General features: G+C 37.9%; 1 protein-coding gene and 1 non-coding gene across 2 annotated transcripts; one reads left to right on the top strand and one right to left on the bottom strand.

The window, feature by feature from the left end:
* Positions 1–8,612: 8,612 nt before the first annotated feature.
* LOC148293760 (uncharacterized) lies at positions 8,613–9,785 on the bottom strand. The gene has a single exon (XM_088254596.1). The coding sequence runs from the start codon at positions 9,783–9,785 to the stop codon at positions 8,613–8,615; it is 1,173 nt and encodes a 390-aa protein (XP_088110722.1).
* Positions 9,786–14,523: 4,738 nt separating this feature from the next.
* On the top strand, positions 14,524–14,630 carry LOC148293759 (small nucleolar RNA R71). Its single transcript, XR_015836869.1, has one exon. It is a non-coding gene; the product is annotated as a small nucleolar RNA R71 (small nucleolar RNA).
* Positions 14,631–18,051: the final 3,421 nt, after the last annotated feature.

The following is an 18,051-nucleotide window of genomic DNA, read 5'->3' as shown; positions in this document are numbered from 1 at the left end:
CTTTATATGTTTTATTCGTGAACTTTTGTTCATCCTTTTAGACATGTACAAAAAGAAATTCCCATCCTTTTAGATGAATTGAAATTCGTTAGTATTTTAAACTTCCTTATGTTCTTTTTTCCAAAATTTTAAATTCCTGTGTTCAAATCAAATGGACAACAATAAGGCCTAGTATAGTATTGATGTGCTTAAAAATAAAACAGCTTTGAAATGAAGTTGTGAAGTGTTTGATAATCTATATTTATAAAAGTGATGTGAGTATAAAAAACAATGTTTTAGGGTTTGGTAAACTTTTTTCTAGAAGTGTTGTGACTGTGGATATGATATTGAAATTGATATTTATGTTTTTTTAATTAAACCTTTTAATTAAAAAAACATAAAATGATATTTACGTTGTTTTACAATATGTTTACAATTTTTATTTTTTTTTTGAAATTTTCATAGTAATATAAACTTTTTTTTTTTTTTTTTTTTAAAAGAAAAACTTGAGAAGGAAAAAAAATGCCATTTTTCTCCTTTCGTTTTTTCTCTCGACCCCTCTTCTCCATTCTTCTCTCTCCTGGGCCTCTTCATTTAACAAACCAACAGCTCAGAGGCACATAAACAACCCAGTCGACCTCATCCCACCATTCCTACCCACAAACCCAACCCCACCCAGTGCCTACACCCACCCATCACGACCAAGAGATGCTTGCATATTGAATTTCATCATCCCCTTTCTTCCCTCATATCCTGTTTTTTAGGGGTAATTACATTTTGGGTTAATTACAGTTTAGTACCATGTGGTTACACTCTTAAGACATGTTAGTCCCTATCTTTTTAATTTTAACAATCACATACCCAGGTCTTTTAAATTTGTTACAATGTGGTTCCACTGTTAGGTTTCCGTCATATTTCTTCGTTGGTTGCCTACGTGGCACTATGGGTACCACATTTAATTTTTTTTTTTTTTAAATATGAATAAAATATTAACAAATCGAAAATAAAATAAAATAAAATAAAACTCTCTCTCTCTCTCTCTCTCTCTCTCTCTCTCTCTCTCTCCTCCCGATTTCATCCCCCTGATGATGGCGTTAGGGAAGTCGAGATCAGAGGGGCTGGTGGTTGAACTCGGAGAGGAGCGAGTCGACCCAGGAGGTAAGGTCGGAGGGGTTGTAGAGAACGGTGTTGGAGGCGAGCTGGGAGAGGTCATTGGGGGAGTTGACCATGACGGTCTCGAGGGGCTGAGTGACATGTCATAGATCGGAGGAGCAAACCTTGTAGCTGGCGTCGGCCAAATAGCCTTCGATTTAAGCGAGTGGTTAAGAAGACGAGGAAGAAATCTGGGATGAGGGGGAAGAAGAAATTGGAGAGGGGGGAAGAAGAAATCGGAGAGGGGGGAAGAATAAATCTGTGTGTGGGGAAGAAATTTGGGAGGTGGGAGGGAAAGAATAAATCTAGGTGGGGGGGAAGAACTTGGGGGAGGGAGAGGAAATTTGGGTTGGGGGGAAGAAATCTGGTCAGGGTTTCTGGGTTCATGGAAATGTGCTTGCAAGCTGGGGTGTGGTATAGTTTGCAGGTGGGGGTGTCATAGGGTAGAAAGCAGAGATAAGAGAGAGAGAGAGAGAGAGAGAGAGAGAGATGAAGACCGACAGATCTAGCCGGAAAGCACCGACTAACGGCGGTAACGAGGTTTGTAGGATGGAGAGAGAATGGTCGGCAAGCTGGGTTATGGGTTCGTTGCAAGTCGGGGTGGTCTCTCAACAACAAAAGGAAATCAGAAGGGGGGTTGCTGGGTTAGGGTTATGAGTTCCTTAGGGGTTGGAGGGCGGTGGTCATGGGGGAAGAGGGCGCTGGGTGGTTGCACTGCAGTGGAGGGTGGCTGTGGTATGGGTTTGAAGGTTGGGTGTTGGAGCTTGATCGGGAGAATGCAGAGAGAGAGAGAGAGAGAGAATTTTTTTTTATTTTTTTGGTTTTTAATATTTTATTCATATTTTAATCAATTTAAAATTAAAAAATATGAAAAATGTGGGACCCACAGTGCCATGTGGCAACTAACAGAGAGATATGACAGAAACCCTAACAGCGGAACCGCATTATAACAAATTTAAAAGACTAGGGTATGTGATTGTTAAAATTAAAAAGATAGGGACTAAGATGTCTCAAGGGTGTAACCACATGGTACTAAACTGTAATTAACCCTTACGTTTTTGGTCACTCGGGTTTTGGTCGAATTTAATTTTGGTCACCGAACTTTCAAATTTTCAATTTTGGTCATCACACTTTGCATCGTCAGCAAATCAAGTCACATCTCTCAATTCTGTTAGTTTTGTTTTGGGTCAAACTGAAATAATATTGCCAGGGCAAAAAGCCAAAGTTACAACGCTGGAGTCCAAACCGGTGGTGGTGGCATTGTCAAGTTCCTCACTAGTCCCAAACTAATAATGGGGTGGACAAGGTAACCCATCCTTATTAAGAATGCCTACCAACGAGGATGGAGGTCTATTGACCCAAAAAGATGGGCTCATCCTTGACATTGCTATCCTGACCAAGTGGTACGCTGCCAAGTTTGCGGTTTTGGGAACCCAAGACCAACTACACTCACTGAATTCTTCTTGGATCTCTTTTATCAAAGTGAGCACAAGATATACATGCCACCTTCCTCTTGAAATGGACCCTTGAAGAGCATTGATAATCTCCTTGTAGTCTGATTCAATTACAGTGTGAGCACAACCCTGCTGCTTGGTGAATTTGCACCCCTTCAACACAACTAAAGCTTCAAGGAGTCAAGGGGAATCAATTATAATTGGAAGAGCACCACCTACCACAAAATCCCCCAAAGCACTGCGAAGGACCCCACACCTGCTTGTTGAATAGTAGATTGCCATGAAGCATCTACATTAACCGTGAAGATATTACTTGGGGGAGGAGACCACCACTGGGGTGGTTTATATACTTGAGATGTACCATTTCGACGTTGATTGATGGAACGCTGAACCTCCAAAAAATCGCCACAAGAGGTTTGGATTACCCTTAACGGAGAGGGGATGCAGGGTCTTATGCTCCATAATAGCTTTGCAATGGGTTTCCAAATGTACTAGCATGTGTGAGCAATAATAGCACTCATCCATTCTCGATTGGTCACACTTAGAACCCCCTCATTTATGATTGACAACAACCATCTATCCATACTTGTGACCGCTCCCTTATCTATCTTGATATTCAATTGGCCACCAAACCACACAGGTTCAACCCAAGGATAGGGTAAGGGGATGTGTTCAACATATTCGGCAAATTCCCCGCAAATAGAGAAAATATGGGAGGTGCCCATTTTTCGTTGAAATAAGTTCTCCTTCGTGGCAATTCCATTCCGAATAGCTCTCCAAATAAAATTACAAATTTGCGGGGGAGCTTTTATTCCCCAAACAAACTTTCAGCAAACCGCATCAACATCGCAAGAGGAGGATGGTCTATTTTGTTGTTGAGTAATTGAGGAGCTATGCAACCAGTGATACCCCGATTTTACATAGTAGCATCCATTCTTTTCAAAAGGCCATACCAGTCTATCTTTATTCCTTGGGCTTGCAAATTTAATCTTGTCAATGGCTATAGCAACTTTGTCATCAATTAGGTGTCGAATTGGGTTGAGGTCCCAATTACGGGTTTAATAATGGAATTGACTCTTTGCTTTAATTATGTTAGTTTAATTGCATGTGCTTAAGTGCGTATAGGGCAAAATTGTACTTCCACAATTTAAACAATTAATAAATAAAATGAAAACAAAAAAACTAAATGAAAATTAAAAAGTTAAAAATATTAAAAATAAAACAACCCATCCATCATCCCCGTTTCTCCCACCCCCATCCACCATCCCTATCCCCAAAGAATGCCCTCATCCTCCCTCCTTTATCCTCTTTTTGCAACCAACCATTGGACCATCATCCATAAGAGCATTTCCACCCATGGTGCCATGGCAAAGGGCAATGGAAAGTAAGGGCAAACACTATTTATGTGAATAGTGGCAGCCCTTGCAAAAGGCAAGTTGTGTTTCCACCCATTGCCATAGTAACCCAATGGCAACCACTATTTACATGGGATTAATTTTATTTAAATGTATGAAATTAATAATAATAAAATTGCTAGGTATGTATAAAAAAATGTTTTTGAATTTCTTGGAATTTTTTCAAATTTTTTTACTTTGATGATGTCATCGCCCTCAGGCAATAGCTTAGGTTGTTTATGCCTTTGGGCCTGCCTAGGCTTGTGGAGCCCACATCTGCCCGAGCAGCTTGCTGCGCGCTGGAACTTGCTTCACGGGCACAAGAGCAAGCAAGGGTTGTTACTATTCACGTGAATAGTTGCAGCCATTGCAAAAGACTTGTGTTTTCACCCATTGCTATGACAAAGGGCAAATACTGTTCACTAATATAAAACTAGTCAGATTCAGAAGAAATTGAGAGAGAATGGTATCAATCTTGTTGATACTCGTAGGAACTGATATCTTCATTCAATTAATGCCTGGTATTTATAGGCAAATGAGAAACACTATTTACCACACTATGCAAATATAAAAACTATATCTTAGTAGGTACAATATAGTGGGCACGACATAGTGGTAGGTTTTATACCAAAAGATGTATGGTGGGCATCCATCATTTTCCCATTTATCTATAACACTCCCCCTTGGATGTCCACCATGCATGAAATATGCCTCGTTAAAAACCTCTGCCAGTAAAACCCAGTGGGACAAAACCTGGTCAAAGGGAAAAAGAGTACATATTCATGTGTATCATATAATTTTGTGTTATGTTCCATATAACACAGACGAACGTGTGACACTGCCTCATTAAAACCTTGTCAGGAAAAACCCAGTGGGATAAAAACCTAGACGAAGGAAAAAGAGTACAGTGTGTGGATATCTTTATGACTCACACGCTCCCCCTGATGCTGGCAAAAGATTTGCGAGTTTACGCATCCCAATATCGTGAACCATCTTTCTAAACCTTGTAGTTGGTAATGCTTTAGTGAACAAATCTGCAAAGTTGTCGCTTGATTGTATTTGTTGGATATGTATTTCACCACTTTTCTGAAGCTCATGGGTGTGGAAGAACTTTGGTGAAATGTGCTTGGTTCTGTCACCCTTGATGTAACCATTCTTGATTTGTGTAATACAAGCTGCATTGTCTTCGTATAATGTTGTTGGAGTATTTTTATTTGAAGACAATCCACACGTTTCTAGTATATGTTGAGTCATATTTCTCAGCCATATGCATTCACGACTTGCTTCATGTAGTGCTAATATTTCAGAATGGTTCGAAGAAGTGGCGACTAAAGTCTGCTTTATGGATCTCCATGATATGGCAGCGCCACCACAAGTGAATACATAACCAGTTTGAGATTTGCCATGATGTGGATCAGAAAGATAACCAGCATCTGCATAACCGACTATTTGTGGTTTTGATTTCTCTGAATAATATAAACCCATGTCGGTTGTTCCACGAAGGTATCTCAATATATGTTTGATACCCTTCCAATGTCTTTTTGTTGGTGCAGAGCTATGTCTTGCTAACAGATTTACTGAGAAAGCAATATCAGGCCGTGTACAATTTGCTAGATACATTAAAGCTCCAATTGCACTAAGGTATGGTACCTCTGGACCAAGTAGCTCTTCATTATCTTCTCTTGGGCGAAAAACATCTTTCTTTACATCAAGTGATCGAACAACCATAGGGCTACTCAATGGATGAGCCTTTTCCATGTAGAATCGTTTCAACAATTTTTCTGTATATGTTGATTGATGGATAAATATTCCATTTGACAAATGCTCTATTTGCAAGCCAAGGCAAAATTTAGTCTTCCCAAGATTTTTCATCTCAAATTCTTTTGTTAGATATGCAGCAGTTTTTGTAAGCTCTTCAGGGGTCCCTACAAGATTTAAATCATCCACATAAACTGCAATAATAGCCAATCCATTTTCCGTTCTTTTGATAAAGACACACGGACAAATAGGATTGTTTATATACCCTTCTTGTAAGAGGTATTCGCTAAGGTGGTTGTACCACATTCTCCCTGATTGCTTTAGTCCATACAAGGACCGTTGTAATTTGATCGAATACAAACCACATTGCTTTGGATTATTTGTTACAGGATTTTTAAAACCTTCAGGGATCGTCATATAAATATCAGTATCAAGTGATCCGTATAAATATGCTGTAACAACATCCATAAGTCGCATATCAAGCCTTTCTGTAACAACCAGGCTAATTAAGTAGCGCAATGTAATTGCGTCTATCACGGGGGAATATGTTTCATTATAATCAATCCCGGGTTTCTATGAGAAACCTTGTGCTACAAGACGTGCTTTGTATCTCACAATCTCATTTTTCTCATTTCGTTTTCGTACAAACACCCATTTGTGTCCAACAGGTTTTATGCCTTCAGGTGTTCGGACTACTGGTCCAAATACTTTACGGTTTTCCAATGAATCTAACTCTGCTTGTATAGCATCTTTCCATTTTGGCCAATCTTTTCTATGTCGACATTCTTCAACCGTTTTTGGCTCAGGATCCTCATTGTCTTTTGCAATGTCTATTGCAACTTTGTAAGCAAATATATTATCAATAATCACTTCCTTTCTATTCCAGCTTTCTCCCGTACTCATGTAATTTAAACTAATCTCATCATGTGTATCTTCGGGTGCATATGCCGCTACAGGGGCAGTGTTTTTATCAACCTTAAACTGATCAGTTATTGTCTCTTCAGGAGTACCTTTTATGATTTTATATTCTTCTGGAATATGCACTAGTGTCTTTCTCTTTCGGGGATTTTTATCTTTAGCACCCACAGGACGCCCACGCTTCAGGCGTGCCTTTGATGTGTTATCATGTTGTCCTTCAGGGATATCAATCCTTGCGGGAGTATTTACGGCCGGTATATAAGACTTTATCACTTTCTTTGTATCAGTAAATGCGTCCGGTAATTGATTTGCAATGTTCTGCAAATGAATGATCCTTTGAACTTCATGTTCACTTTGATTTGTATGTGGATCAAGATGAGATAGTGATGGTACATTCCATGTAATTTCACGCCGTTCTTCTGGAATCGGTACTTTTTCTCCCCCTAACGGCGGGAAAACTGTCTCATTAAAGTGGCAATCTGCAAATCGTGCCAAGAACATATCACCCGTTGAGGGTTCAAGATATCTAATGATGGATGGAGAATCAAATTCAATGTAAATGCCAAGACGTCGTTGGTGACCCATCTTAGTTCGTTGTGGTGGAGAAATTGGGAAATAAACAGCACAACCAAAAATCTTTAAATGAGAAATGTTAGGTTGTTGTCCAAAAACAAGTTGTAATGGAAAATATTGATGAATAGAACTTGGACGAATGCGAACTAAAGATGCAGCATGTAATATAGCATGTCCCCAGATCGAAGTGGGTAATTGTGATCTAAAAATTAGGGGTCTAGCAATCATTTGAAGGCGTTTGATAAAATTTTCTGCTAAACCATTTTGAGTATGAGTGTGTGCAACAAGGTGTTCAACATTAATACCAATTGACATGCAATAATCATCAAAGGCTTGAGATGTAAATTCACCAGCGTTATCAAGACGAATAGTTTTAATAGAATAATCAGGAAAATGTGCCCTTAATTTAATTATTTGAGCAAGTAGTTTTGCAAAAGCATTAGACCTTGTAGATAGTAAGCAAACATGTGACCATTTGGAAGATGCATCTATTAATACCATAAAATAACGGAAAGGTCCACATGGTGGGTGAATAGGTCCACAAATATCTCCTTGAATCCGATGTAAAAACATGGGAGATTCACCAACAACTTTCACCGGTGATGGTTTAATAACCAACTTTCCTTGTGAACAAGCCACACATGGGCAATCACTTTGTGGAAGAATCTTCTGGTCCTTCAATGGGTGACCAAATGTATTTCCAATTATTCGACGCATCATTGTTGTCCCTGGATGACCAAGTCTATCATGCCAGAGCATGAATAGTTTCTGATTATTAAACTTCTGGTTTATATAATTTGATTCTACTGCACTTATGGTAGTATAATATAATCCTGATGAGAAAGCTGGAAGTTTTTCCACTACATGCTTCTGGCATGAGTTAATATGAGTGATGTAAAGATATTCTTTGTTCCCCTCATTCATAGTCTCAATATGAAATCCATTAAGACGAAGATCTTTAAAACTCAGTAGATTTCTTCTGGAATTGACTGAATACAAAGCATTTTCTATATAAATAGTTGTTCCCCCAGGTAGTATTATTGTTGCTCTCCCGGAGCCTTCAATTAATTTGGCAGTACCCGAAATGGTATTTACATTGGCTTTAGCTATTTTCAAGTGCTTGAAATACTTCTTATCTCGAAGAATCGTATGCGTCGTTGCACTGTCTACTAGACATACATTTCCATCACATCTCAAGGCATTGAAATTTTCCATATTTCTATATAAGATGATAGAGATAATTAGATCATAGATTTATCTTATTGAATTACACACAGAATGCAGAAATCGAAACACTCAACATACAACAAGCTCTTTATTTTAAGCACAACATGCGGAATTTTAAACACACAACATAAAGTATAATGCAAAGTTCAACATTGAATTATTCATCATTCATGTCATCATTGGCATCATGGCCATCATTGCCATCATTGTCCTCATTGCCACCATTGCCATCATAGCCATCATAGCCATCATCATTGGCATTTTCTTCATTGATTATGGGATCAGTGTTTCCATTTATTTCTGTAAAGAAATCAGAAACTTCTAAATGGGTGATATCTAACGGCTCGTTATCATCATCAAAAAAATTATCGAAATCAGTGTAGTTTGTTTCCTTTTCCTTTCCCTTTCCCTTGATTGATTCTTGATATAGATTAACAAAATGTTTTGGTGTACGGCATGTACGTGACCAGTGTCCTTTCACTCCACATCTATAACAAGCATCATCATCTTTCTTTTGGGAATTATACATCACTTTTCCTTTTCCTTTTCTATCACTATTATTCCACTGCTGGTGGTGTGATGCGTTTCTCTTATTTGAATAACTTACTTGATTTCGGTAATTGTCATAATTACGACCATGACCTCGACCTCGGCCGCGTCCATGACCACGACCACGCCCATATCTGCTTGCATTTGCTTCAGGCCATAATGCTTGCATATTCTCATTTGCATTCGCTTCAGGGAATGGTTTTGATCCCGTTGGATGAGACTGATGATTTTTCATTAAAAGTTCATTGTTTTGTTCTGCAACAAGAAGACATGAAATCAGTTGGGAATATTTCTTAAACCCCCTTTCTCTGTATTGCTGCTGCAGGAGCATGTTGGATGCATGGAAAGTAGTGAATGTCTTTTCCAGCATATCTTCATCTGTAATTCTGTCTCCACACAAGGTTAATTGAGATACAATTTTAAATAGTGCTGAATTATACTCATTTACAGATTTGAAATCCTGCAAACGCAGATGCATCCAATCATATCGAGCCTTTGGAAGTATTATGCTCTTTTGATGGTCATATCTTTCTTCCAAATTTTTCCAGAGTATTGCTGGATCTTTTACCCCAAGATATTCAGTCTTTAATCCTTCATGAAGATGCCGTCGAAGGAAAATCATTGCTTTTGCACGATCTTGCAGGGATGCTTGATTTCCTTCCCTGATGGTATTTCCCAAATTATTTGCTTGCAAGTGGATTTCAGCATCCAGAACCCACGTTAGATAATTCTTTCCAGAAATATCTAGTGCAATGAAATCGATTTTGGCAAGGTTTGACATTGTTGTGTATCTATAAAATAACAGTATGAATTAAATGCTCAAGATTATGTACTTGAAGCTATATATCAAAATTTAATAATTTTTAAGACTTCTGGCTATTTGGATTATCATATCATTTAGAACTTCTAGTTCTAATATTATTTTGAATTTAAACTTCAGGTTTTCATTCAACAAAATTCACTCCTTATAAAGTATTTATGATATTACAATTATCATTTTGGTTTGGAACTTCGGGTTCATAATATGAACTTCAGGTTCATGTATAATAAGGAAACTTCATTACATAAAAATAATATATAAACTTTATCTATTAAACTTATGCATTTATTCAAAAGGGAATGAGTATATGATATATAAATGTCATGCACGAATGTTAGATATAAAATGAATTAGAAAAATATTCTGCACAAAAGTTAGATAATAGATAAGTACCCTGCACAAAAGTTAGATAATATAGAATATTCTTGTGTTGACATAGCTTCCACCTGTTTTAATTAATATATGTATAGCTACATCTAAATGAAACTTGGTTAGTAAAAATAGTACTCATATTTAAATTACAGTATATGAATTTAGAGAGAAGAAGATTATACCGAGTTCAATCAAGAGCCTCGGGTGGTTAGAGACTCGTGCTGATAACGTAATATAAAACTAGTCAGATTCAGAAGAAATTGAGAGAGAATGGTATCAATCTTATTGATACTCGTAGGAACTGATATCTTCATTCAATTAATGCCTGGTATTTATAGGCAAATGAGAAACACTATTTACCACACTATGCAAATATAAAAACTATATCTTAGTAGGTACAATATAGTGGGCACGACATAGTGGTAGGTTTTATACCAAAAGATGTATGGTGGGCATCCATCATTTTCCCATTTATCTATAACATTCACTTTATTTATTTATTTATTTAAACAGAAAAAAAAAGCAAGTATTAAAATTTGGTAGGTATTTATAGAAAAAAAAAATCAAAATGTTTATTTATTTATTTAAACAGAAAAAAAATTGAATTTTTTTTATACAAAACTTGGCAGTTGTTGAATTGGAGGAAAATTTTGATCGGAGACGCCAGAACGCGACACGTAGCTTATAGCAGTTGATGGAAAGCAGGACTAGCGCCAGCGCGCACGGAAGTTTCAAATTTTTGTACCATTGGCATTCACATGCCAATAGTAAAAGAAAATTTGAATCTCATGCGCTAACGTCATTGCCCTCGGGCACGAGCTCGGGCTCATTTTTGCCTTTGGGCCTGCCTGGTTTGGTGGTCCCCACAAACTGCTCGGGCTGCTTAAGCCCGGTGGAATCTCGAAATGGGGCTCACCCAAACCCACCACTAGCCATACCCACCCACACCCTCAACTAGCCAAAGGCCTCCAAGTCTGGTGGTTGCTTTAGGGTCAGCAAGCTCCAGTACTTAAAAACACAATTTCATAATCTGCATTCCAAGAGATCTTTTATGACTGGTTTGGCTTGGAATTTGGTGTTTGTTGTTAGCCTTTGGTTCATTTGGAAATGACGTTGTAAGCTTGTTTTTTAGCACGGTTTTTTGCTTCCCTCTAAATCGTAGCAAATGATTCTGCAATATGTTAATGATTGTCTTATAGCCACTAAGTCTATCTCTGTTCCTCTTCATCAGGGTGTAGTTTATCTTCATTGGCAAGCCCCTTTGGCAGGAAGTTGTAAGGTTAATTCTGATGGTAGCCGAAAGCATGCTCTTTGTTACATTGGAGCTGGGGTCTGTTAAGAGTGTTAGATTTCTTTAATACATATTAGATCTTTCACACAAACATGTAATACGTATAGGGACATGATGAAAACGTACCTGGAGCCGACTTCCTAGAATACACAGCTTCTGAATACATCCTACCCATTGCGCAGTGTTCTTTAATTATGTTAACTCACAAGTGTACGTGCCAATTAGTAGTATAGCAAGACAAGTACGAGGTCGTACCCACGAAGACTGAGAAGTTCAAATTAGTTATGTACTTAGATTACCGAATTCAAGAAGTTAAGAAGTTAAGTCTAAAACAGAATTTAAAGTGAGATTAGTTTGAGACAGAAGCAAATGAAATTGGAAATTGAAGTGAGAGTGCTTGTGCTTGTGAAAAGAACTGAACAAACTGAAATTGCAAAGGAAACAAGTAAACAAATGTAACAAAGAGTGATTTTGAAGGTTAAAACACAGGTTTGGAGACTAGGGCATTCGATTCACCATAACAATTCAATTCTGGGTTATAAGGATTTAAGTGACAAGTCTAATTCAGATTCAAGGATTGATTCTAGCTAATGTATGATTAAGCCATGGTGTCTGGTCCTAACCTTGTATTCCAAATTCCCTAATTTGATCATTTGTTGTCTAACCTAAAATTAAGCATTAGGAATCCATTAAGCGTAGAAGAACATTTTAAACAACCAAGTATGTATCTAATCCAGATTGTCGAATTCTCATACACACTCTTCTTATTCATAGTTCAATTCGAATTAAAGTATGGTGTCTACTCTTAATTCAAACCAAGATATACAAATCTGAATGGTAGCTAGGCATTCCGATCAGCATATAGGCAAGTAGGCAAAATGAATAAGAACATGAATCATGAATCAAACTTGAAACTTGAAATTTATAAACCCAGAATATTCATGTTAGGTTACATCAAAACCCTAGTTATGGATTTAGTTACTCATAATGGAAAAGAGACTTGAACAGAAATGAGAAAACATAATGAATGCAATAAGAGTAGAAAAACCCCTTTTCTGAAGTTCTTGTGGTGTCCAAGGCTTCTCCAAGTGCTTCTCCACTTCTAATGCTTCTCCAAGAGCTTCCCCACTTCTAGAAAGATGTATGAAGGATATGGAGGTGATTTGGGATGAGTTTGAGTGAGTGGTGATGGTTGAGAAAGAAGAAATTCGTAGGGAAATAGAAGAGAGGTTTGTTGGAGTTGTTTTGGTGATTTGAGGCTGTTTAGAGCTTTTGGTTGATTGCGGGAGTGTTTGGGATTGTGAGAGTGTTTGAGGATAATTTCTGAATGTGTTTGGGAAAATGATGGAAGTGTTTGAGGATGGATGGAGAGGGTTTTGTGGGGTTGTGAATGCCAGGCTTGCACACTTTGAATCTGGAATTGAAGAGGTATTTATAGGGAGAGGGGAGTGATAAATCTGAATTCAATATGACTAATGCATACAACACTTGTATTATAAAATCTGAATTGGTTGATGCACTTGTATTAGAAAATCAGAATTGGTTGATGCACTTGTATTAGAAAATCAGAATTGGTTGCTGCACTTCACCAATAAATCCCACCAGCAGCCCTAGTTCATCTTCATGTCAGCATGACCAAGCTTCCATCCAGAAACCAATAGCTCATCCTCATGTCAGCATGACCAAGCAAGTAATGAGCTCATCTGCAAGTCAGCATGATGTGTCTTTTGATGGGCTCACGGATTGGGCTTGGATTAATCAATTGATGAGCTTGAGCTGTCCATCTTCAAGTTCAGAATGTCTTCTTTCCAAGCACATGTGAATTGGCCCAATCCAAGCACAGATGAAAAAGATATGTCCGAAATGAATTTGTAACTCAGTCTTCAGTTTTTACACATTGTTTTCACCATTTTACTTCAAAAGCCTCAAGTGATACCTAGAGCTCAATGAACTGAATGACAAACACAAAAGAGGTTAAAAGCACAGGGTTAACTCAAAAACATAACGAAATCATAAGCTAGAAGGGTACCAAATGATATACAATTGTGAACCGAACAAATACCCCCAGACCTAGATTTTGATAGTCCTCGAGCAAAACAAAATAAAACAAAAACAAGAAGTTAAGTAGACCACTTCCGCAGGTAACTCGATTGCATTGAGCATATGCAACAAGCCTTTAAACCTCTAGGCATCCCTAGTAGGAGGAGTTGTGTCTCCTAAGGGTTTAACAAAAACGATACCCATACAATAACAACATCATTTCCTACAATAACAACATCATTTGAAAGATTAGAACCAACTTTATTATCAACAATCTTACCTGATCTGAGCACATGAATGGCCTTGACTTCATGGTTCTTTGGATTGATCTCAGTTTGGCTTGGCCATTTCCCAAGCTCTCTTTGAGTTATTTCAGCAGCTATTTGGCCTAATTGGACTTCCAATTTGGAGATGGCAGCTTGTGTAGTTTGCTGAAAATTGGATTGGTTGATTGCCATCTGCTTCACTATATCCTCCAATGATGATGACGATTGTTGTGGCTTTTGGAATGAAGGGGGATTTGCTTGATTCTGGGTATTTCTCCATGAAAAGTTTGGATGATTCCTCCAACATGGATTATAACTTTGAGAGTATGGATCATTTCTTGGACCTTGGTTGTAGGAATTTACCAACTTAGCTTGCTCTTGCACAAATTCTGGATATCCAGCCCCAAGTGGACAAGCTATGGTAGCATGGTCATGAGTTTCACAGATGCTACACACTTCCTTCGGAGGGTTTCTTGAGTTCAATGCAAGAAGAGTATCTAGCTTTTGTTTAAGTTTTGAAATCTGCACACTAGAAGAGTCATTAAAACCACTAACAACACGTTTACCTCTTGTATCCGTATGTTGGGTCTCCATTGCTATCCCCTCAAAGAGTTCATACGTTTCTTCCGGAGTCTTGATCTTATAAGAACCACCTGCAAAATTTGTGACAATATTATGACTAGAAGGGGTTAGTCCTTTATAAAACATACGCATTTGAAGCTTCAATGGAATCCCATGATGAGGACATTGATTGAGCAGCCCATTGAATCTCTCCTATGCTTCACAAAACGATTCATCATCTTGCTGTGCAAATAACAAGATCTTGTCCCTAAGCATGTCGGTCTTTTGCGTGGAGAAGTATTTTTTCAGGAACTTCTTTTGAATGGCAGCCCATGTAGTGAGTGAACCAGGCTTCAAAGAATTCAACCAATACTTCGCCTTATCCTTTAAAGTGTATGGAAACACTCTCATTCGAAGTTGATCTTCCGTCACACCTGTCAAGGGAAAAGAACTTACAACATTAAAAATATGCTTTATATGAGTTAATGGATCTTCATTAGGTAAACCATAAAAGGAAGGCAACATATTAAGATGAGAAGATTTAAGCTCATAGTTTCGAGCTATAGTGGGCAGCGAAATGCTTGAAGGGGATGCTGGAATTGTTGGGATATCAAGGTCTCCCATGGACTCAATGGCAGCCATCATTTCTTCTTCTTCTTGGTCTGAACTTGGTTCCGAATTTGAAGGTGAAGAACCATGAAGTTCAGTGTGGAGAGCAAGACTTGTAAATGTAGCAAGAGCTTGCTCTTTTGTAGTTGACAACTCCCTTTCTAGACGATTCTGAATTTCAGAGGTCACCCGATTGGGTTGCAATGATGGTCCTGCGTTCAAAGATCTGGAATGTTGGAACGAAGACCTCACTTGTTCAAGGAATGGCCTGTTAGACATAAACTACCTGAAACATAAAATTAGATTGATTAGAAACACTAAAAAGAATATGTAACAACTCGGTCCTTAAATAATTATTAATTATTAATTTATTTTGGTAAAAAGACAATTTTGCCCTGAAATATTTTATTATGATTAAAATCGACTTTTTGACCGGAATAGAATTTGGAAAATTGGTTTGGACCGTTGTATCGGGCTCGTCGAAACGAGTTCGTAGATACACGGCATGCTCAATTCCGAGTTGTAACGAAGGATGAAAGGTCTAAAAACAAAAAGGACATAGAAAGAATTTTTAAAATTATTACTGTAGCTACAGAAGAGAGGTGATGGTTGAGAAAGAAGAAATTCGTAGGGAAATAGAAGAGAGGTTTGTTGGAGTTGTTTTGGTGATTTGAGGCTGTTTAGAGCTTTTGGTTGATTGCTGGAGTGTTTGGGATTGTGAGAGTGTTTGAGGATAATTTCTGAATGTGTTTGGGAAAATGATGGAAGTGTTTGAGGATGGATGGAGAGGGTTTTGTGGGGTTGTGAATCCCAGGCTTGCACACTTTGAATCTGGAATTGAAGAGGTATTTATAGGGAGAGGGGAGTGATAAATCTGAATTCAATATGACTAATGCATACAACACTTGTATTATAAAATCTGAATTGGTTGATGCACTTGTATTAGAAAATCTGAATTGGTTGATGCACTTGTATTAGAAAATCTGAATTGGTTGATGCACTTGTATTAGAAAATCAGAATTGGTTGCTGCACTTCACCAATAAATCCCACCAGCAGTCCTAGCTCATCTTCATGTTAGCATGACCAAGCTTCCATCCAGAAACCAATAGCTCATCCTCATGTCAGCATGACCAAGCAAGCAATGAGCTCATCTGCAAGTCAGCATGATGTGTCTTTTGATGGGCTCACGGATTGGGCTTGGATTAATCAATTGATGAGCTTGAGCTGTCCATCTTCAAGTTCAGAATGTCTTCTTTCCAAGCACACGTGAATTGGCCTAATCCAAGCACAGATGAAAAAGATATGTCCGAAATGAATTTGTAACTCAGTCTTCAGTTTTTACACATTGTTTTCACCATTTTACTTCAAAAGCCTCAAGTGATACCTAGAGCTCAATGAACTGAATGACAAACACAAAAGAGGTTAAAAGCACAGGGTTAACTCAAAAACATAACGAAATCATAAGCTAGAAGGGTACAAAATGATATACGATTGTGAACCGAACACGCAGCAATCCTAGCAATTTAACAGTGACAGCTCACGGACTTCTGCTCTTTCTCAGAATCTGTTTCAGCTCTCTCTTTATGATGAGAATAGGTTTTGAGAACATGTCTGATGAGAGCAGGGCCTTTAGCTTATATACGGCTAGGTCAAGTCGTCTCTACTCATCACCGAGGCCGACTTGACTTATCTTTCAAGCCCACTTGAATTGGTTCACGCAAAAAGGAAACAAAATAGGACTCCTTAATTAGGCTCCAAACCCCTTCCTTATTTCACAAGGTTTTGGGCCTCAAGGCATAACTTAATTAAACTCTTATTAAACCTTATACGACTTAGTATCTAGTGCACCGATCTAAATAGGAAAACATAACATTCTCCCACTAGATCAAGCACTAGAACACTAAGTTTCTGTATTCCGAAAGGTTTAATAGTCTTTATTGGCCATGAGTTTAAATAGTTAATTCTTTCCCCTTCAAGCTACCGTGAAGAGTGATTAAACAAAACGAACTATAGACAAACACTGCTCTCTTTATTAAAATAGGCCATCTATAATCACATAATGCAATCTCTAAACACATGAAGTACCTACAACGTGAACCTGAATATGTACTGATCCTTAGTGTGAATCTTTATGCATTTCAGTACAAGCGCCCATTTACGACTTAGCAAGAGCCAATCCGCAATGTTATTAAAAACAATAGTATCTCAAAAGAGACCATAAACTCACATGCATAAATAAAATTGCATAACAAGTTTAAATAGCTAAATAGTCAAAATTGGCAGAATTTATTCAATCAATTAATAAAACTGTCAACCAAAATTAACATTCTTAAATGCAAATCCCTCAATCCAAAAAACAGCAAAATGAACAAAAACAAACAAACTAGTAAAATATCATAATGGGAACAAGACTCCCACTAGATTGCAGCATCAAAGCTAGGAAAAATTCTCATACTCTCAACATGTCTCAGAAAAGCTTATGAAGGCAAAAACTTTGTGAACGGATCTGCAATCATGTCTTGAGTTCTGATATGATCAAACCTGACTAGTTTGTCCGCTACCTTCTCCCTCACTATTAAATATTTCCTGTCAATATGCTGAAGTCCAGACAACATCTTGTTGTTCATGCAGTGGAAAACAGCTGTTGTGTTGTCATTAAATATCTGTATTGGTCTAGAAATCGAGTCCACCACCTTAATGTCCTTAATAAAATTCCTCAGCCATACTGCATGCGAAGTGGCTTCATAGCAAGCTATGTATTCAGAAAACATGGTTGAACTCGAAACACCAGTTTGTTTAGCACTCTTCCAAGCAACAGCTGCTCCTGCCATCTTGAAAAGAAAACCTGAAGTAGAGATGTAATCATCCTCTGCTTTTCCAAGATTTGCATCAGCATAACCAACAAACTCTAAATTTTTTGTGCGTCTGTAAATCAACATATAAGCCTTTGTTCTCTGTAGGTACCTTAGAACCTTCTTTCCAGCTATCCAATGTTGCATTCCTGGATTTGACTGAAATCTCCCCATCTTGCTAATGCACAAGGCTAGGTCTGGCCTTGTACACACTTGTGCATACATAATGCTTCCA

This window comes from Prunus avium, chromosome 6 (assembly GCF_965620075.1).
Source record: "Prunus avium chromosome 6, drPruAviu1.hap1.1, whole genome shotgun sequence".
Classification (NCBI taxonomy): domain Eukaryota; kingdom Viridiplantae; phylum Streptophyta; class Magnoliopsida; order Rosales; family Rosaceae; genus Prunus; species Prunus avium.
The sequence above is the reverse complement of the archived record's forward strand: the minus strand, read 5'-3'. Positions and strand labels throughout refer to the sequence as shown.

Bases quoted from the DNA above. Each gene is read 5' to 3' on its own strand.
- LOC148293760 (XM_088254596.1), bottom strand. From the start codon at position 9,785: ATGTCAAACCTTGCCAAAATCGATTTCATTGCACTAGATATTTCTGGA.